The 14,949-nt window shown below is 49.3% G+C and overlaps 1 protein-coding gene across 1 annotated transcript in view; it reads left to right on the top strand.

Moving 5' to 3' along the window:
* Positions 1-9,148: 9,148 nt before the first annotated feature.
* The window catches only part of LOC119090193 (uncharacterized), a gene marked incomplete at its 5' end in the record, with an annotated part of 20,972 nt that continues 15,171 nt past the window's right edge, over positions 9,149-14,949 (top strand). The window contains one exon of the mRNA XM_037212982.1: positions 9,149-9,205. Coding sequence (XP_037068877.1) covers positions 9,149-9,205 — 57 coding nt within the window. The remainder of the gene's footprint in view (positions 9,206-14,949) is intronic.

The raw sequence follows: 14,949 nt of genomic DNA, 5'->3' as shown, positions 1-14,949 counted from the left end.
CTATTCATCTTCAAGAGAGAGCAAGGACATCTCGAATCATGAATACCGTCAATATAATCGCTATTTACCAACATTCCGTTGCGAAAACAGGAACCTCTAGTAAGTGCTTGACGTCGGTAACTCGATATAAGATATTTCAACTCATGATGCTGAAAACCAGGAACTAAACCAGGCTTTTTTATTTTCAGAAAAATCGACGCGTGGTAAGAAGAAATGCCTGTGCAACTCAAAGTTTATTGTACAAGACTGTAATATTGTGCAGCCAAATACCTCCTTAGTTCATACAGTCCCATTTACAAGCAATACACCTTGAGAAATGTAACACATGTTTTTGTGTTAAGCACAACACGTGCTTAAAAAGCACACAACAGCAAGAACTTTAGTAGCGGACAAGGCAAACAAGAAATGGCGCCAACAACGAACTGTTGCCTCTTGACCTAGCACCAACAGCCAGCGACAGCCGTCACCATCCAGACAAGGACTTGAAGCCCAGTCCCCACCCTCCAGTGCTTGTCCGTCTGCGTTCTCACTAGCCGGCACCGTCCAGGCTACCGACCAATCGCCGACCACGGAATGTCGTCTTGCCAAATATGGCTTATCCCTTTTTAAATGTTGACCAATCGACGTCGCCCACATCACCGGAGGGGAGGCCGTCAATAGCCGACGATGGACACATACGCCACACGCAGTCACATGGGGTCCAGAGTTAAGTTTTTCACTTGACAGTATAGTGTGTCGAGGTTCGAGAAAACATTTGTGATACTTAGCTATGCTGGAACAAAATATTAACATACTAAGAACCTGTGAACTACTTCACCTGCGCTCCACCGCCACATGCTACGAACAAATATGCATACACAAAGCAAATCTAAAAGACGCTAGACAAACCAAGATTGGTAAAATGTTTATCAAGCTCTTTCCAGAACTTTTGTGCATGAGCTCCCGACCGGTATGTGCTAGGATATCACCTGAACCTAGAGCACTCTCTTTTGTCTGCGCTGGGGTTACCTGAGCACTACTTACGAAGGTGGGACACGGCAGCCACCTGGAAGCTCAACAGGGGCACTGTATGTCCGTCTGAAGTCTTCTGCTGGACCTGGTAAGTCACTGGGGAAAGCATTTGAGAACTACCAGTATTGGATGATAGAGACGGAGCACCGTATCCACCAGAAGATGACCTGGACAGGGCACTGTATCTACCAGAAGACGATTGGGACGGAGCACTGTGTCCTCCAGAAGATGACTGGGACGGGGCACTGTATCTACCGGAAGACGGCTGTGACGGGGCACTGTATCTACCGGAAGACGGCTGGGACGAGGCACTGTATCCACCGGAGGATCCCTGTGACTGACCGCTGCTGTATCCACCGGAGGATCCCTGTGACTGATCGCTTCTGTATCCACCGGAGGATCCCTGTGACTGACCGCTGCTGTATCCACGGGAGGACCACTGTGACTGATCGCTGCTGTATCCACCGGAGGATCCCTGAGACTGACCGCTGCTGTATCCACCGGAGGATCCCTGTGACTGATCGCTGCTGTATCCACCGGAGGACCCCTGTGACTGATCGCTGCTGTATCCACCGGGGGACCCCTGTGTCTTACCGCTGCTGTATCCGCCGGAGGATCGCGATGACGATTCGACGCTCCCGCCAGAGGGTTCAATCCCATAGCCTCCTCGGCCGGATCCTCCTGTCGCGGATGCCTGGGACTCCCTGGCTGCTCCAGAGCCTCTGTAGGGTCCGACAGATGCTGAGCTGGAAGATGCGTAGGCGTCAATGAGCCCGGCAGAGATTGACTGAGATCCGCTTCCACCCGACGGGCCGACGGTAGATCCGTATCCACCAGATCCTCCACCATCGCCGCCAGAAGCAGCTCCGTATCTGCTAGAACCTCTACGTGCGCTGCTGGACTGAGCTCCATATCTACTGGAACTTTCTCCTCCGGTACTGGACAAAGCTCCGGATCCACTACGTTTTCCTCCTCCGCCGCTGGACGGAGCTCCATATCCACTAGACCCTTCACCTCCACCGCTGGATGAAGTTTCGTATCCACTTGAACCTCCACTTCCACCACTTGATGAAGTTACGTATCCGCTTGAACCTTCAGCTCTACCGTTAGATGAAGTTTCGTATCCACTTGAACCTCCACCTCCGACGTTGGACGAAGTTCCAAATCCACTGGAGCCTTTACCCTGGCGGTTTGACGGAGCTCCATATCCAGTTGAGCTTCCAGCCCCGCTCCTAGACGGATCCCCGTTTCCAGCGGAATCCCCACCTCCACTGTTAGAGGAAGATCCGTATCCGCTGAAACCTGCAGCTTCGCCCCTAGACGAAGCTCCATTTCCAGTGGAACCTCCAGCTCCGCCGCTTGATGGAGCTCCGTATCCGCTGGGCCCTCCACCTAAGCTATTAGAGGAAGATGCGTATCCGCTGGACGCTCCACTCACTCTGCTGGACGGAGTTCCATGTCCAAGGAAGCCTCCATCTCCGCCGGTAGATGGAGCTCCGTATCCGCTGGAGCCTCGAGCTCCGCCTACGGACGGAGCTCTGTACCCATTGGAACTGCCACCTCCGCCTCTGGACGAAGTTTCATGTCTGTTAGATCCTCCATCTCCGCTGCTGGGATGAGCTGCGTACGCGGTGGAGCTGCTTCCTCCTCCGCTGGACGGAGAATGGTATGACCCTGCTCTGCTTCTGCCGAGGCTCCCACCAGTGAGGCAGGGTGTCGCTACCAGCAGGGTGAATAAGACCTGAAAGGTTGCTGCGTCAAATACGAGCTGATATTCTTGTTTCAACGAACTACAAGCATGATTGGAAGGTTTAGATGATTTTGTGGAATGCTTTCTGATAACATTGATCTGTCTGAGCAAGACGATTTGCAATTTTATAGGTGGATAATTGCATATTGCTCAACATGTGCAACGAGGCAGCCTGTGTCGTGAGAAACTGCAAGTACAACAAAGTATCTTCTTGGTTATCAAAAGCAATTCTGGGCTTATCACAATGTTTATGACCAGCCGTACATGAAAGGCTCCAATGAACCATTGCGACGGATTCGATGGAAGTATACGATCACCTCTCCTGAATACATGTCCCCAGTTTCAACAATTGTAGTTGTCGGCTGGCTCTGCTGAATTCACCGAGTGTCTCTACTGGCTAGCCGCCTGCTTACCGTGACCCGCCTCATGTTGCCGGCTGTAGCTCCGGAGCTGTGTGTGCCGTATGCCGTCGGCCGGCCGGCTATATACCTCCGTCGCAGACCGCATGATAGTGCTGGGTGAGGGGAGGGCGGCGCCCACCCCGGCCCGGTCAGGGTGAAGCCGTGGGTGAGCCGCGCGGCAACATTGAGTGACAAGCGGTTCCACGACATTGCGAACACTTCTACAGGCAAGAATGCAACGACATTACGTCTGGTACCAATCGGCTAGAACATCTATCGGCAAGGGTGCCACATTTGTTTAGTGTCAATCCTTATACACGACAGTCGTGCTACATCAAAATCATCAACCGGCAATACAGCTACGACATTACTTCTACTGTCAATGCTTATGCACAACATTAGTGCCAAGGCGAAAAACTTTACTTGTAAAATTGCCAACTTACTTCCAGCGTCAATCCGTACGCCTGACAGCGCAACTACAGGAAAAACACCTACCGGCAAGAGTGCTACCACATGACTGCCACAGCCAATACTTAGCCATGAAGTAAGAAATACGTGGGCAGCTTTCAGTGGTTTTATAACTATTCGCAGGTCTTGTGGGAACCACAGCTGGTTTTTTGTAATTAAAAAATTGTGGCACTAATACAAAAATATACCTTAATTTCTATTGCCATCAAGTGCTTTATGCGCATTGTGCATCTAAGTGCAAATATGTCGCTATTTATTTATTTGTATTTATGACATCGAGCGCTCCCATGTGTTCGCTCCCTCTCGGATTTTGGTAAGGCTTATGACGGGTAGATAGGAATAGAAGTAATGCGACACAGGACCTCATAAAAAACATTATGACAGGCTGTTTACAAACATTATGACTGTTTGAAGTTCAAGGCTTGAATGTTTTCAAAGTGTTCTTTTTTAAGATCTAATGCCGCATATTACTCGTAGTAAAAGTAATATCGAGTGATATCATAAGGATTGTATGTGTCTTTGGTGTAGAAGTCAAGACGGGTATACGTTTTCACGACGTATATTTTGTCGTGAAGCACTTATTTCGCGAAGAGTTTTTGCATAAAATTAGTCAGTTTTCACATGCTTGCTTCGCTGCGCCGGTGAAAAACGCATAAATTTCCCTTGTCCATCTTTTGTGATTATACATCACAGCTCTGGGTTACCAGTTTGCCAAGATATGGCGCTAAATGTGGTAAACGGCCAGTATCCGTCGTTTTTATTCTCTGTTTCGTTGTTAACGCACTGCAGACACTCATTAAACTGAAACGTATAGGGCGCATGGACTCCCCGACACGGACTAGGTACCCCCCACGTTTTTCGCACAGTTTGCACTTGATTTCGTAAACCACCTTTTTTGCGTGCAAGCCCCTGAAGCCCAGGCATGCATACATGACACTTTTTGCACCCCGGGCACTCAGGCTTCAAGATGAGATATTTAACTAGAGAGTTTTTTAGCTTCTTGTCGTTGCTCAAAGCTATGTGTATGCGCAGTTTTGATTTTCTAACGATATAGTTAAGTTTCCAGAACAAAGGTTCACCCATGTAAGATAGTGTTGAGTCAATTTATTAACCCAATTCAGCCTTCACGATGGAGCACACACCAAGCAGGCCGCAATTGGATACACTGGTGACGGTAGAGAGGAGGAACAGCCGCACAACATTAGAAACGGGGCTGTTATCAAACCCACCTACTCTGATATAATTCTGCGCTGCGAATCTGCGCATCCGACGTCCACTAAGCAATATGTCATTCGTATCCTGCTGCATAGGGCCCTAAACAACTTATCAAACGGTGAAAAAGAAGGAGCGTAAACAAAATATGGACTTCGCTGTTGGGCGATGGATATTCGCTACGACCGTTAGGTTCAATATTGGAAGAGGTCAAAACATCTAGAGCACGTGGGGGGATGGGTGGTAGGAAACGGAAACACACCCTGTCCACCGACGGATTTTTAACACTACCTTACCTAGATGAGCACTTGCTTTTGAGAATCGACATATCGTTAGAAAATCAAAAGTGCGCGTACACATAGCTTGGGAGAAGACGAAGCTCAAAAGGTCTGGGGTCAAAATTATCGCGAAGTCTAAGTGCCGAAGGGTCAGTAAGCGTCATTTATGCAAGTCTGGGTTTCAAGGGGCTCGCACGAAAAACAACGGGGCTCACAAAACTAAGTCTAAACTTCGCGGAAAACAGGGGAGGGATATCATCTATGTCTGAGAATCGTTGCGCCCTATTGGTTTAAGATATACTGAACATCTGCGAGGTGCCAAAAATAAATTAGGCTGAAATCCAGGTAGATACGGACCCTTCACCCCTTTTAGAGTTCAAAATCGCTACACACAAAATACGACCTCCGTCCGGCCTTTCTAACCCCTCAGGCTCGACCCAGTGCGGAGGGCCCCAAAAGATGGGGGTACGCGAGCGGGTTATCAATGACTTCCGACAGGAGCGTAAGGCCCAGGGAGGAGCAAGCAGCGCTAGCGTCCGCGCGTGGCGGCGCGCTCAGATGAACTGAGATGGTCCAATAAATGGCACATATATCCAAGTCCAGCTTAATAGACCCATGCTGAAATTGGGTCGGAGGCATTACTGGGGGCCCTAACTGGCACAGCACGCTTCCATTGCCTCAATGTGAACAATCGTCATAAGTTCTCATTCACAGCTCAAAATTCGGACTCAATCAGTGTTGAAGGGAGGGGAGAGGGGGGGGGGGGGGGCAGCGGCCACGTGCCAACAATTAAAGGGTCGGGTGGAGATCACAATGCCGCTGACTTGTATCGCTACGGAAACGTCACATGCGCTATCTTATAAAGAACGGTGCAATTCTGTTTTCTCTTCCAGTAAAACATTGCGACATATACAATTAAAGCGAAAAACACCAAACAGCCCGAAACAAAGTGGCTGAAATCCGATTAGTTTTGCTTCAAGGGAGGTTTTTCCAGGCGACGTGGTTCACATCACAGCCGGACAACCCGTAGGTAGCGGCTTAGCTGCGGACCCGGCTAAATACATGGAGCGTATGTCCATGTATTTATCCATAATAGTGACGGGGCGGCCTAATGTTCGTGCGTGTTGCTATTGTGACCACCAGATGACCGTATGATGAAATTGATAACGTCTGAACTGAACATAGCATGAACATTACGAATTTATTGACATGCCTATGAAATCTTCAGAAAAGCCGATGTAAGCGTAAAGGGCCACACGAAGGCTCATCGCTGCCAGGGGAATCGAACCCACGGCCGACTCGTTACGATTCCAGCATCATCCCACGGCTCCACACGTCCTCGCGTGACTGAATGCCGAGATTACTACGCAATGAAAAACTACGCCAGCGATGCCGTTGCGATTGGAGGTTACCGGCTGGCGGGCGGCGAAATTTGCGGCTGCCTTCGCTGTAGGATAACCAATTTTCGGCGTCAATAAGACTTTATCTCAACCTCATGGGTGTGGCTTTCATATTAGTGTGCTAACCACTCTAGCATATCTAAAGAATTTACTAATGGGTATCTTAATCGTTTCATTCGGTCGACCGCGGTAGACCTGGTGCAACATCATTCTGGAAATGGATGGCCTGAGCCCCTTGCGATATCCCATTCCCTTTCCAACATCTACAACAGATATTTTAGGGAGAGAGTTGTCCACGGTACACATTTTAAACAATTTTTCAAAAGTTGCTCCCTTGATTACGCACTGGTTACGCTCGGCGAAACCCCTTCCCTGAATGAAATCGATTTGTTTATTTTTAGTTTCGGTTTGATTTTTCGCCACGCACAAATTAATCCGGCATATTTCATACTTTCCATAGATGTCATTCAGTATCAGTCTGACAACAGATTTACAAGATGCTGGTCCATGTGCTACAGCCTCAGCTGTTCGTACCACATAGCTGCATACCAGTCTTCGAGGTATGTGGCTCAAAATGCTGGCCGTGTGACGAAAGTAAAAGCCTAAGTTCAACCTCTACTAGACACACGTCGAAGCTAAATACCTATAAAGTAAATAAGCGAGTCTGTGCATTGTTTATGTGAGTATCATTAAACACATACAGAAGTGCACCTTATCATCACGCAAGAGACACCGAATGCTCGGTGTGTACCTCGTAGTCACCTCGAAGTACTTGGTATCCCTGAGGTATTCATCTTCAAGAGAGGACGAGCACATATAGGGCTATGAATACCGTCATTATAATCGCTATTCACAATTATTCCGTTGCAGAAACAGACGCTATTGGTGAGTACTGAACGGCGGTAACTTACATAAATATTTTTGCTCAAAATGCTGACGAACCAGGAAAGAAAGGTCTGTCTTATTTTCAGAAAAATCGACGCATGGTAGCAAAAGAACTGCTTTCGCAACTCCAAGTATATTGTACAACGCTGTGGTGTTGAGCTCCAAATACGTACTTAGTTCATACGATGTCATTTACAAGGAATACACGTTGTGACATGTAATACATCACAGCACACTTACAGCAGCAAGAACTTTACTACCGGACAAGGCAGACAAGAGATGGCGGCATCAACCAACTGTTGCCTCTCGACCAAACGCCAACAGCCAGCGACAGCCGTCACCATCCAGACAAGAAATTAAAGCCCAGTCCCCACTCTCCAGTGCTCGTCCGTCTGCGTTCTCATCAGCCGTCACCGCCCAGGCGCCCGACCAATCGCCAGCCACGGAATGCTGTCTTCCCAAATATGGTTTAGTCGTCTTTAAAAGTTGACCAATCGACGTCGCTGGTATCACCAAAGGCGAGGCCGTCAATGGCTGCCGATGGACACAGACGCCACACGCAGACACATGGGAACCAGGTTTAGCGTGTCGAGGTTCCAAATGGCATATGTGATGCTTGTCTGTGAACCCATCAACTACTTCATCTGTTCTTCATTGCCATGTGCTACGAAAAAAGCTATGGTTACGCAACGCAAATGTGAAAGACTTTAGGCAAGTCAAAATTGGTAAAATAATCATTAAGGTCTTTTCAGGAGTGTTGTGCATGAGCACTTCACCGGTGCGTTTTAACATGTCACCTGAACCTAGAGCGCCCTCTTTTGTCTGGGCTCAAGTTATCGAGCTCTATTTACGAAGGTGGGACACAGCGGCCACCTGAAAGCTCAACAGGGGCACTGTATGTCCATCTGAAGTCTTCTGCTGGACCTGGTAAGACACTGGGGAAAGCGCTTGAGAACTACCGGTGTTGGATGATAGAGACGGGGCACTGTATCCACCAGATGACTGCGACGGGGCACTGTACCCACCAGAAGACAGTTGGGACGGGGCACTGTATCCACCAGAAGACAGTTGGGACGGGGCACTGTACCCACCAGAAGACGACTGAGACGGAGCACTGTATCCACCAGAAGACGACTGAGACGGCGCACTGTATCCACCAGAAGACAGTTTGGACGGGGCAATGTACCCACCAGAAGACGACTGAGACGGGGCACTGTATACACCAGAAGATGACTGGGACGGGGCACTGTATCCACCAGAAGATGGCTGGGACGTGGCACTGTATCCACTAGAAGACAGTTGCGACGGGGCACTGTATCCACCAGAAGACAGTTGGGACGGGGCACTGTATCCACCAGAAGACAGTTGGGACGGGGCACTGTATCCACCAGAAGATGGCTGGGACGGGGCGCTGTATCCACCAGAAGATCCCGGTGACAATTCCCCGCTCCCGCCAGAGGGCGGAATCCCCCAGCTCCCTCCGCCGGATCCAATGGGTCCGCCCCTTCCACCGCTGGACGGAGCTCCGAATCCAGCGGAACCTCCACCTGCACCGCTGGACGAAGCTCCGTATCCGCTGGAACCTCCAGCTCCGCCGCTGGACGGAGCTCCGTGTTCGCTGGAACCCCCAGCTCCACCGCTAGATGGAGCTCCGTATCCACTGGAACCGCCAGCTCCGCTGCTGGACAGAGGTTCATATCCGCCGGAACCTCCAGTTCCACCGCTGGACGGAGCTCCGTATCCGCTGGAACCTCCAGCTCCGCTGCTGGACGGAGGTCCATATCCGCTGGAACCTCCGGCTCCGCTGCTGGACGGAGCTCCGTATCCGCTGGAACTTCCAGCTCCGCCGCTAGACGGAGCTCGGTATCCGCTAGAACCTCCAGCTCCGCCGCTGGACGGAGCTCCGTATCCGCTGGAACCTCCAGCTCCGCCGCTTGACGGAGCTCCGTATCCGCTGACGCCTCCAGCTCCGCCGCTGGACGGAGCTCCGAATCCACTAGAACCTCCGACTCCGCCGCTGGACGGAGCTCCGTATCCGATGGAACCTCCAGCTCCGCCGCTGAACGAAGCTCCGTATCCACTAGAACCTCCAGCTCCGCTGCTGGACGGAGCTCCGTATCCGCTGGAGACTCCAGATCCGCCGCTGGACGGAGCTCCGTATCCGCTAGAACCTCCGGCTCCGCCGCTGAACGGAGCTCCGTATCTGCTAGAACCTCCAGCTCCGCCGCTGGACGGAGCTCCGTATCCGCTAGAAACTCCGGCTCCGCTGCTGGACGGAGCTCTGTATCCGCTGGAACCTTCAGCTCTGCCGCTGGACGGAACTCCGTATCTGCTGGAGCCTCCAGCTCCGCCGCTTGACGGAGCTCCGTATCCGCTGGAACCTCCAGCTTCGCCGCTGGACGGAGCTCCGTATCCGCTGGAGCCTCCAGCTCCGCCGCTGGACGGAGCTCCGTATCTACTAGAACCTCCGACTCCGCCGCTGGACGGAGCTCCGTATCCGCTGGAACCTCCAGCTCTGCCGCTGGACGGAGCTCCGTATCCACTGGAACTTCCAGCTCCACCGCTGGACAAAGCTCCGTATCCACTAGAACCTCCAGCTCCGCCGCTGGACGGAGCTCCGTATCCACTAGAACCTCCAGCTCCGCCGCTGGACGGAGCTCCGTATCCGCTGGAACCTCCAGCTCCACCGCTGGACGAAGCTCCGTATCCACTAGAACCTCCATCTCCGCTGCTGAACTGAGCTCCGTATCCGCTATAACCTCCAGGTCCACCGTTTGACGAAGCTCCGTATCCACTGAAACCTCTTTCCCCGCTGCTAGACGGAGCTCCGTATCCACTGGAACCTCCCCTTCCACTGCTGGACGAAGCTCCGTATCCGCTGGAACCTTCCCCTTCACCGCTCGACGAAGCTCCGTATCCGCCGGAACCTCCAGCTCCTCCGCTGGATGGAGCTCCGTATATGGTAGATCCTTTGCTTTCTCTGCTGGGCTGAGCTGAGTATCCGAAGGAGCTGCTTCCTCTACCGCTAGACAGAGAAGGGTATGATCCGGCCCCGCCTCCGCCGAAGCTGCCACCAGTGAGGCAAGGTGCCGCCAGCAGCAGCGCAACATATACCTGAAATGCGGTTTTGTCAAATGCGAACTGATAACGTTTTCTTAACGCTTTGGAAGTATGATTGGGAAGTTTGATGTGACTTCACTGAAGGCTTGCTGATGACTGGCATCAGCCTGATTGATAACAATACAGGTATATGGGTAGACAGCTGTGTTTTGCCCATAAGCTGTCATGCTGCCTAGGCTGGCATGAAAACTATGAATACATCAGTGCATCTGTCTTTAAAAAAGGCAAGTCCGGATTTATCCCATGATACTGATGACCTACCGCAAATATCATGCTGGAATGTTCTTCTACGGCAAAGTTTGTGAAAGCATACGGTCATCTGTCTTGAATGCATATCCCAATTTTAACAACACATTTGGTGACTTGCTCTGCCGGGGACGCCGAGTGTCTCCACTTGCTAGCCGCCTGCTTACCGTGATCTGCCTCATGTTGCTCCGGTAGCTGTGTGTGCCGTGTGCCGCCGGCCGGCCGGCTATATACCTCCGCCGCAGACCGCATGATAGTGCTGGGTGAGGGGAGGGCGGCGCCCACCTCGGCCCGGTCGGGTGGAAGCCGTTGGTGAGCCATTCGGCAACATTGAGTGACAAGTGCAAAAATACACACTGCGGAGAAAGGCGCCGCCACGCAGCCGCTTGTGCGGTAGCCGTAGCGGCTGTGAGATTGACAGTTTTGAGCGCCCAATAGGCATATCAATGGGTATGGTTGTCTTGGGTAGGAGTTATTAATGGGTATGAGTCCATACATAACGCCACAAAATTGGGACCAGCTTCTTAACCTTTTTACTGGTTACGCACGAGTTATGCTGTGTGAAACGGCCTTTCCTTAGTTGCGCAGTGTTAAGCGTACTGTCAATCAATGTCCGTTTTTCCCTCAAAATATCCCCGAAATTGCATTGGTTTCCGAACAGGCATTTAACATTTACTTAGCCGAATAGCATTTTGTTGGATGCTTTTGACCGAGTGCTATTTGCCGACGTCTCTTTTGCCTCCATGTCAATAAGGTAAAATGCTGAAAGTTCGAAAGCAACTTTTGGACAAGCCTTTTTGCCCACCTGTCAAACTGACGTATTGCCAGGTGTGAAGTTAATAGGCCGAAATCCATTTTTACTGAATGCTGATTTGCCGAAATGTTCTGTAGTCGAATGCCATTGTACCAAACTGGGTTTTGCTCGAATACTGATTAGCTAGCTTTTCTTTACCAGAACGTTTATGCGTCGAAATACTATCAATGGATTTTAGCCAAAATATCTTTACCTAACCCACCGGGCGGGGTTGTGTTGACTCACCCTGTTGCAGTTTTTCGAGCCTAGCTTCAAAACGATCGCTTGCAGCAAGACGAAATGGTATGTACCTTTCCAGCTATAAATTTGGCATCCTTTTAGTATCTACCAAGATCGGTTACCTAGGCCATGTCAAAGGGGTCAACTCTTCAAAACTTTGACGACACAGAGCTAATTTGTTGTGGGCTATTTGCTTTTGTCCAAACTTGTTATAATAATAAAACATGATACTATCTTAAGTCTGTATATTTCAGACATTCCGGAAAGGACAACGTCATTAACCGGAAGCCAGGCCAGTTTTTAATATTTTTCGTAAATAACGCAAATTTGTACGTAATTTTGTGTAGTTTTGATGTTTGTAAGTAAAGAAAAGGGTACTAGCTCATATGTGCAATCATCATATGCCCACAGAGGACATAGCCTTGGCCCAGCCCACGGACTGCTTTAATGGGTACCTTTGTGAAACACAGGCTTAGCTCAGCATAGGCAGCTTTGTTGCATAATTTTGGACGCACATTTTGCGTACTCTACTAAAAGCATGCTGTGATATCATTTCAATGCACAAATATGCTATAATAGGTTACGTAAAGAAATGCAACGTAATATCAGGGCATCTTAGGCCAATGACCTATGTTGCCAGTTTGCTGAGATGCTAGATGAACGAGTGTGACGAGAACGAGAGTGGGCGATTGAGTGAACGAATTCTTTTTTACTTGGTTGGTTTATAAATTTGACTTAAGTGGTTGTCAGATGACCTCTAGGTCAGCCTGAACTGGTATGTATATTTCTGGAATACTTTTGCCGCACAACTTCACCTTATAAAGAACACTTAGTCAGAAGCATATTGTAAAAAGGCATCGTTGTGGAAGGCTACTGGTAGACCGATTTTGAACGGTGACCTGATCTGACCTGACCGATGTGAGCGAACGAAATGATCCGCACACTCTCACAACAATTCTAATACTTATTTTCTTGCTCCCCTCCACTCCCCAATATCCGCCTTAGTGCGTTAATATAGGCTATCTAATATAGGCTATCTAATACTGCATCTATCGAAACGACTGTTTTTACCTTTCGCGACCTCCGATGATCCCACATTTCACCTTAGCTCACAAATTTAACATGCATTCTTCATGATTTGACAAGGCCCTCAACACGGCGTCTTTGTTTTTTTTTCTCATACAGCGTCTGGAGGTTGGAGATCGCAGGGGAAGATAACTTCCCCGACCGGACGCGGTTGTCTGAGCCCTGGCCGGAGCGCGGGTTAATCCTCGCCTTGAGGACGTTTTTTGTTCGCCGTCGCCCAACGATAGAAGTCTTGTCAACTCTCACCCCCCCCCCCCCCCCCCCCCACCGCGCCCCTCCTAAGATTCGAAAACCAAGCAGGCTAGAGGCACCGGAAACATGGCAATGGAAAACTCTTGTCAAAATGTTTCAGATAGGGCGCTTGATTTAAGACAAAAAGGCCTTCAGCTCCTGGTTTTCGGCATGGCGTATTCAGAGGTCTTAGTGTTAAATAACGATTATATTGACGGTATTCATTACCTCGAGCTCCTCTCATCCCCAAGAGCGGAAAGTGTTCAGAAACGTTCAGTAAAATATTGCACTTCCAGGTCCAGAAAATGGTACAACCTGTGCAAACAATGTCACTAAAAGACGTGCGAAAATATATTGGGGACTAATACAACCTCCCAACAGCCCGCATAGAGCCCATCGTTGAACGCTGCAAGGCTTTTTCTGGATTCACGTCTAATTTCTCAAGTACAATATTTTGCCGAATGATTCTGATCCCTTTCCACTCTTTAGGATAAGCGTAGCTCGAAATATTGTGTATCGTCAAAATGATTGGCTAGTTATATCACGTTGTTTAACCAGCATCTCCTGGTGCATCGAAGGTCACTAAGTCCACAAAAGAACTTTGAACTCTTTGTGTCAGGTGTGCCGAATAATGGCGAATGTGACTTTTGGCGGGTCATATCACGTCTACTCTTCTGTTATCGCAACTACTCAGTATGCTGCGACAGAATACGGAAAACGGCATGCAATAGCCCTTCATGAGAACGCTCCACATTTGGAGATATTAACGCCAACATCAGAGATGATGAAAAAGGCTAGCTTGTAACTACTGGCAACTTTTGGTAATTTATGATAAGTTGGCATAAGTTGAACAGACTGCTATAGAGAACACAAATTTTCTATTTATTAAATTTGCTCGTCAATGCGTTATTGTTTCATTGGGTCACCTGATCTTGCAAAACATTGATTGATAGTTGACGGCCGTTATGTATGGGAATCGTTCGCATCAACGACAGATGTGATTTTGTCCTCTTGAGCTCGACCCGCCACTCGACAATTATCTTTTTCTTGTCCTTGATCGCTTTATGGACAATAGAATGGTAGAATTTGTATGACGTGAAGAAATAGTCTGCTGATCTTGGCGGGCGAGTAGCTCAGAAAGTTGAGGAGCTTAGGTCTTAAGAAGGCCAGAACTATGAACTGTACTGAATGATCTTTAAGATGGCTTCCTCAGTTCAAAACCCGTACAAATGTGGAACACCTCTTGAAAGAAAAATAATATCGGACGGACTCAAGAGGGCATTGACAGATATGACCTGTAAAGTGTCAAATCAGACCAAAGGGTTGAAGTTCATCGCTTCATTGACCCACCCAGCGTTATCAAGAACTAAGCAAGCCAAACCAAACCTTACTGCATGCCATCAGTACCTATTGGTTACGTCCAGCCAACAGCCATATCAATGTATATCACACCGCATGGACCGCCCCTTGTGATCTGGTGGCGTCATCACATCAGATAAGTTTGGTCGCCCAGTTTGCATCACGACAACATGAATTCAGCTAGTTAACCATTTGACGAACTTACGTTCGTCTAACTGCCGCTCGTCCAGCTTGCTTTCGACACAAATACATTCAGGTAATTCACACGCGCTCAGGTGGGGGTCAAATTGAACTCCCGAAGGTTTTTCCAGAAAAGTTTCCGAACAGCGCATCGTAGCCGCGCACAAATTTTACGTAGCTGTAGACAACTAAATAGCAGATCGTTTGACGTCACAAAATTTAGATGTACCTTGTAAGGTCGCCGACCTATGGCAGGTCAAAGCCAGACCATGGTTTCAACGAAGGCAAT

Source organism: Pollicipes pollicipes, unplaced genomic scaffold, assembly GCF_011947565.3.
Source record: "Pollicipes pollicipes isolate AB1234 unplaced genomic scaffold, Ppol_2.1 Scaffold_3087;HRSCAF=3621_pilon_pilon_pilon, whole genome shotgun sequence".
NCBI lineage: Eukaryota > Metazoa > Arthropoda > Thecostraca > Pollicipedomorpha > Pollicipedidae > Pollicipes > Pollicipes pollicipes.
Note: the sequence above shows the minus strand (reverse complement) of the source record. Positions and strands in the feature narration are given on the sequence as shown.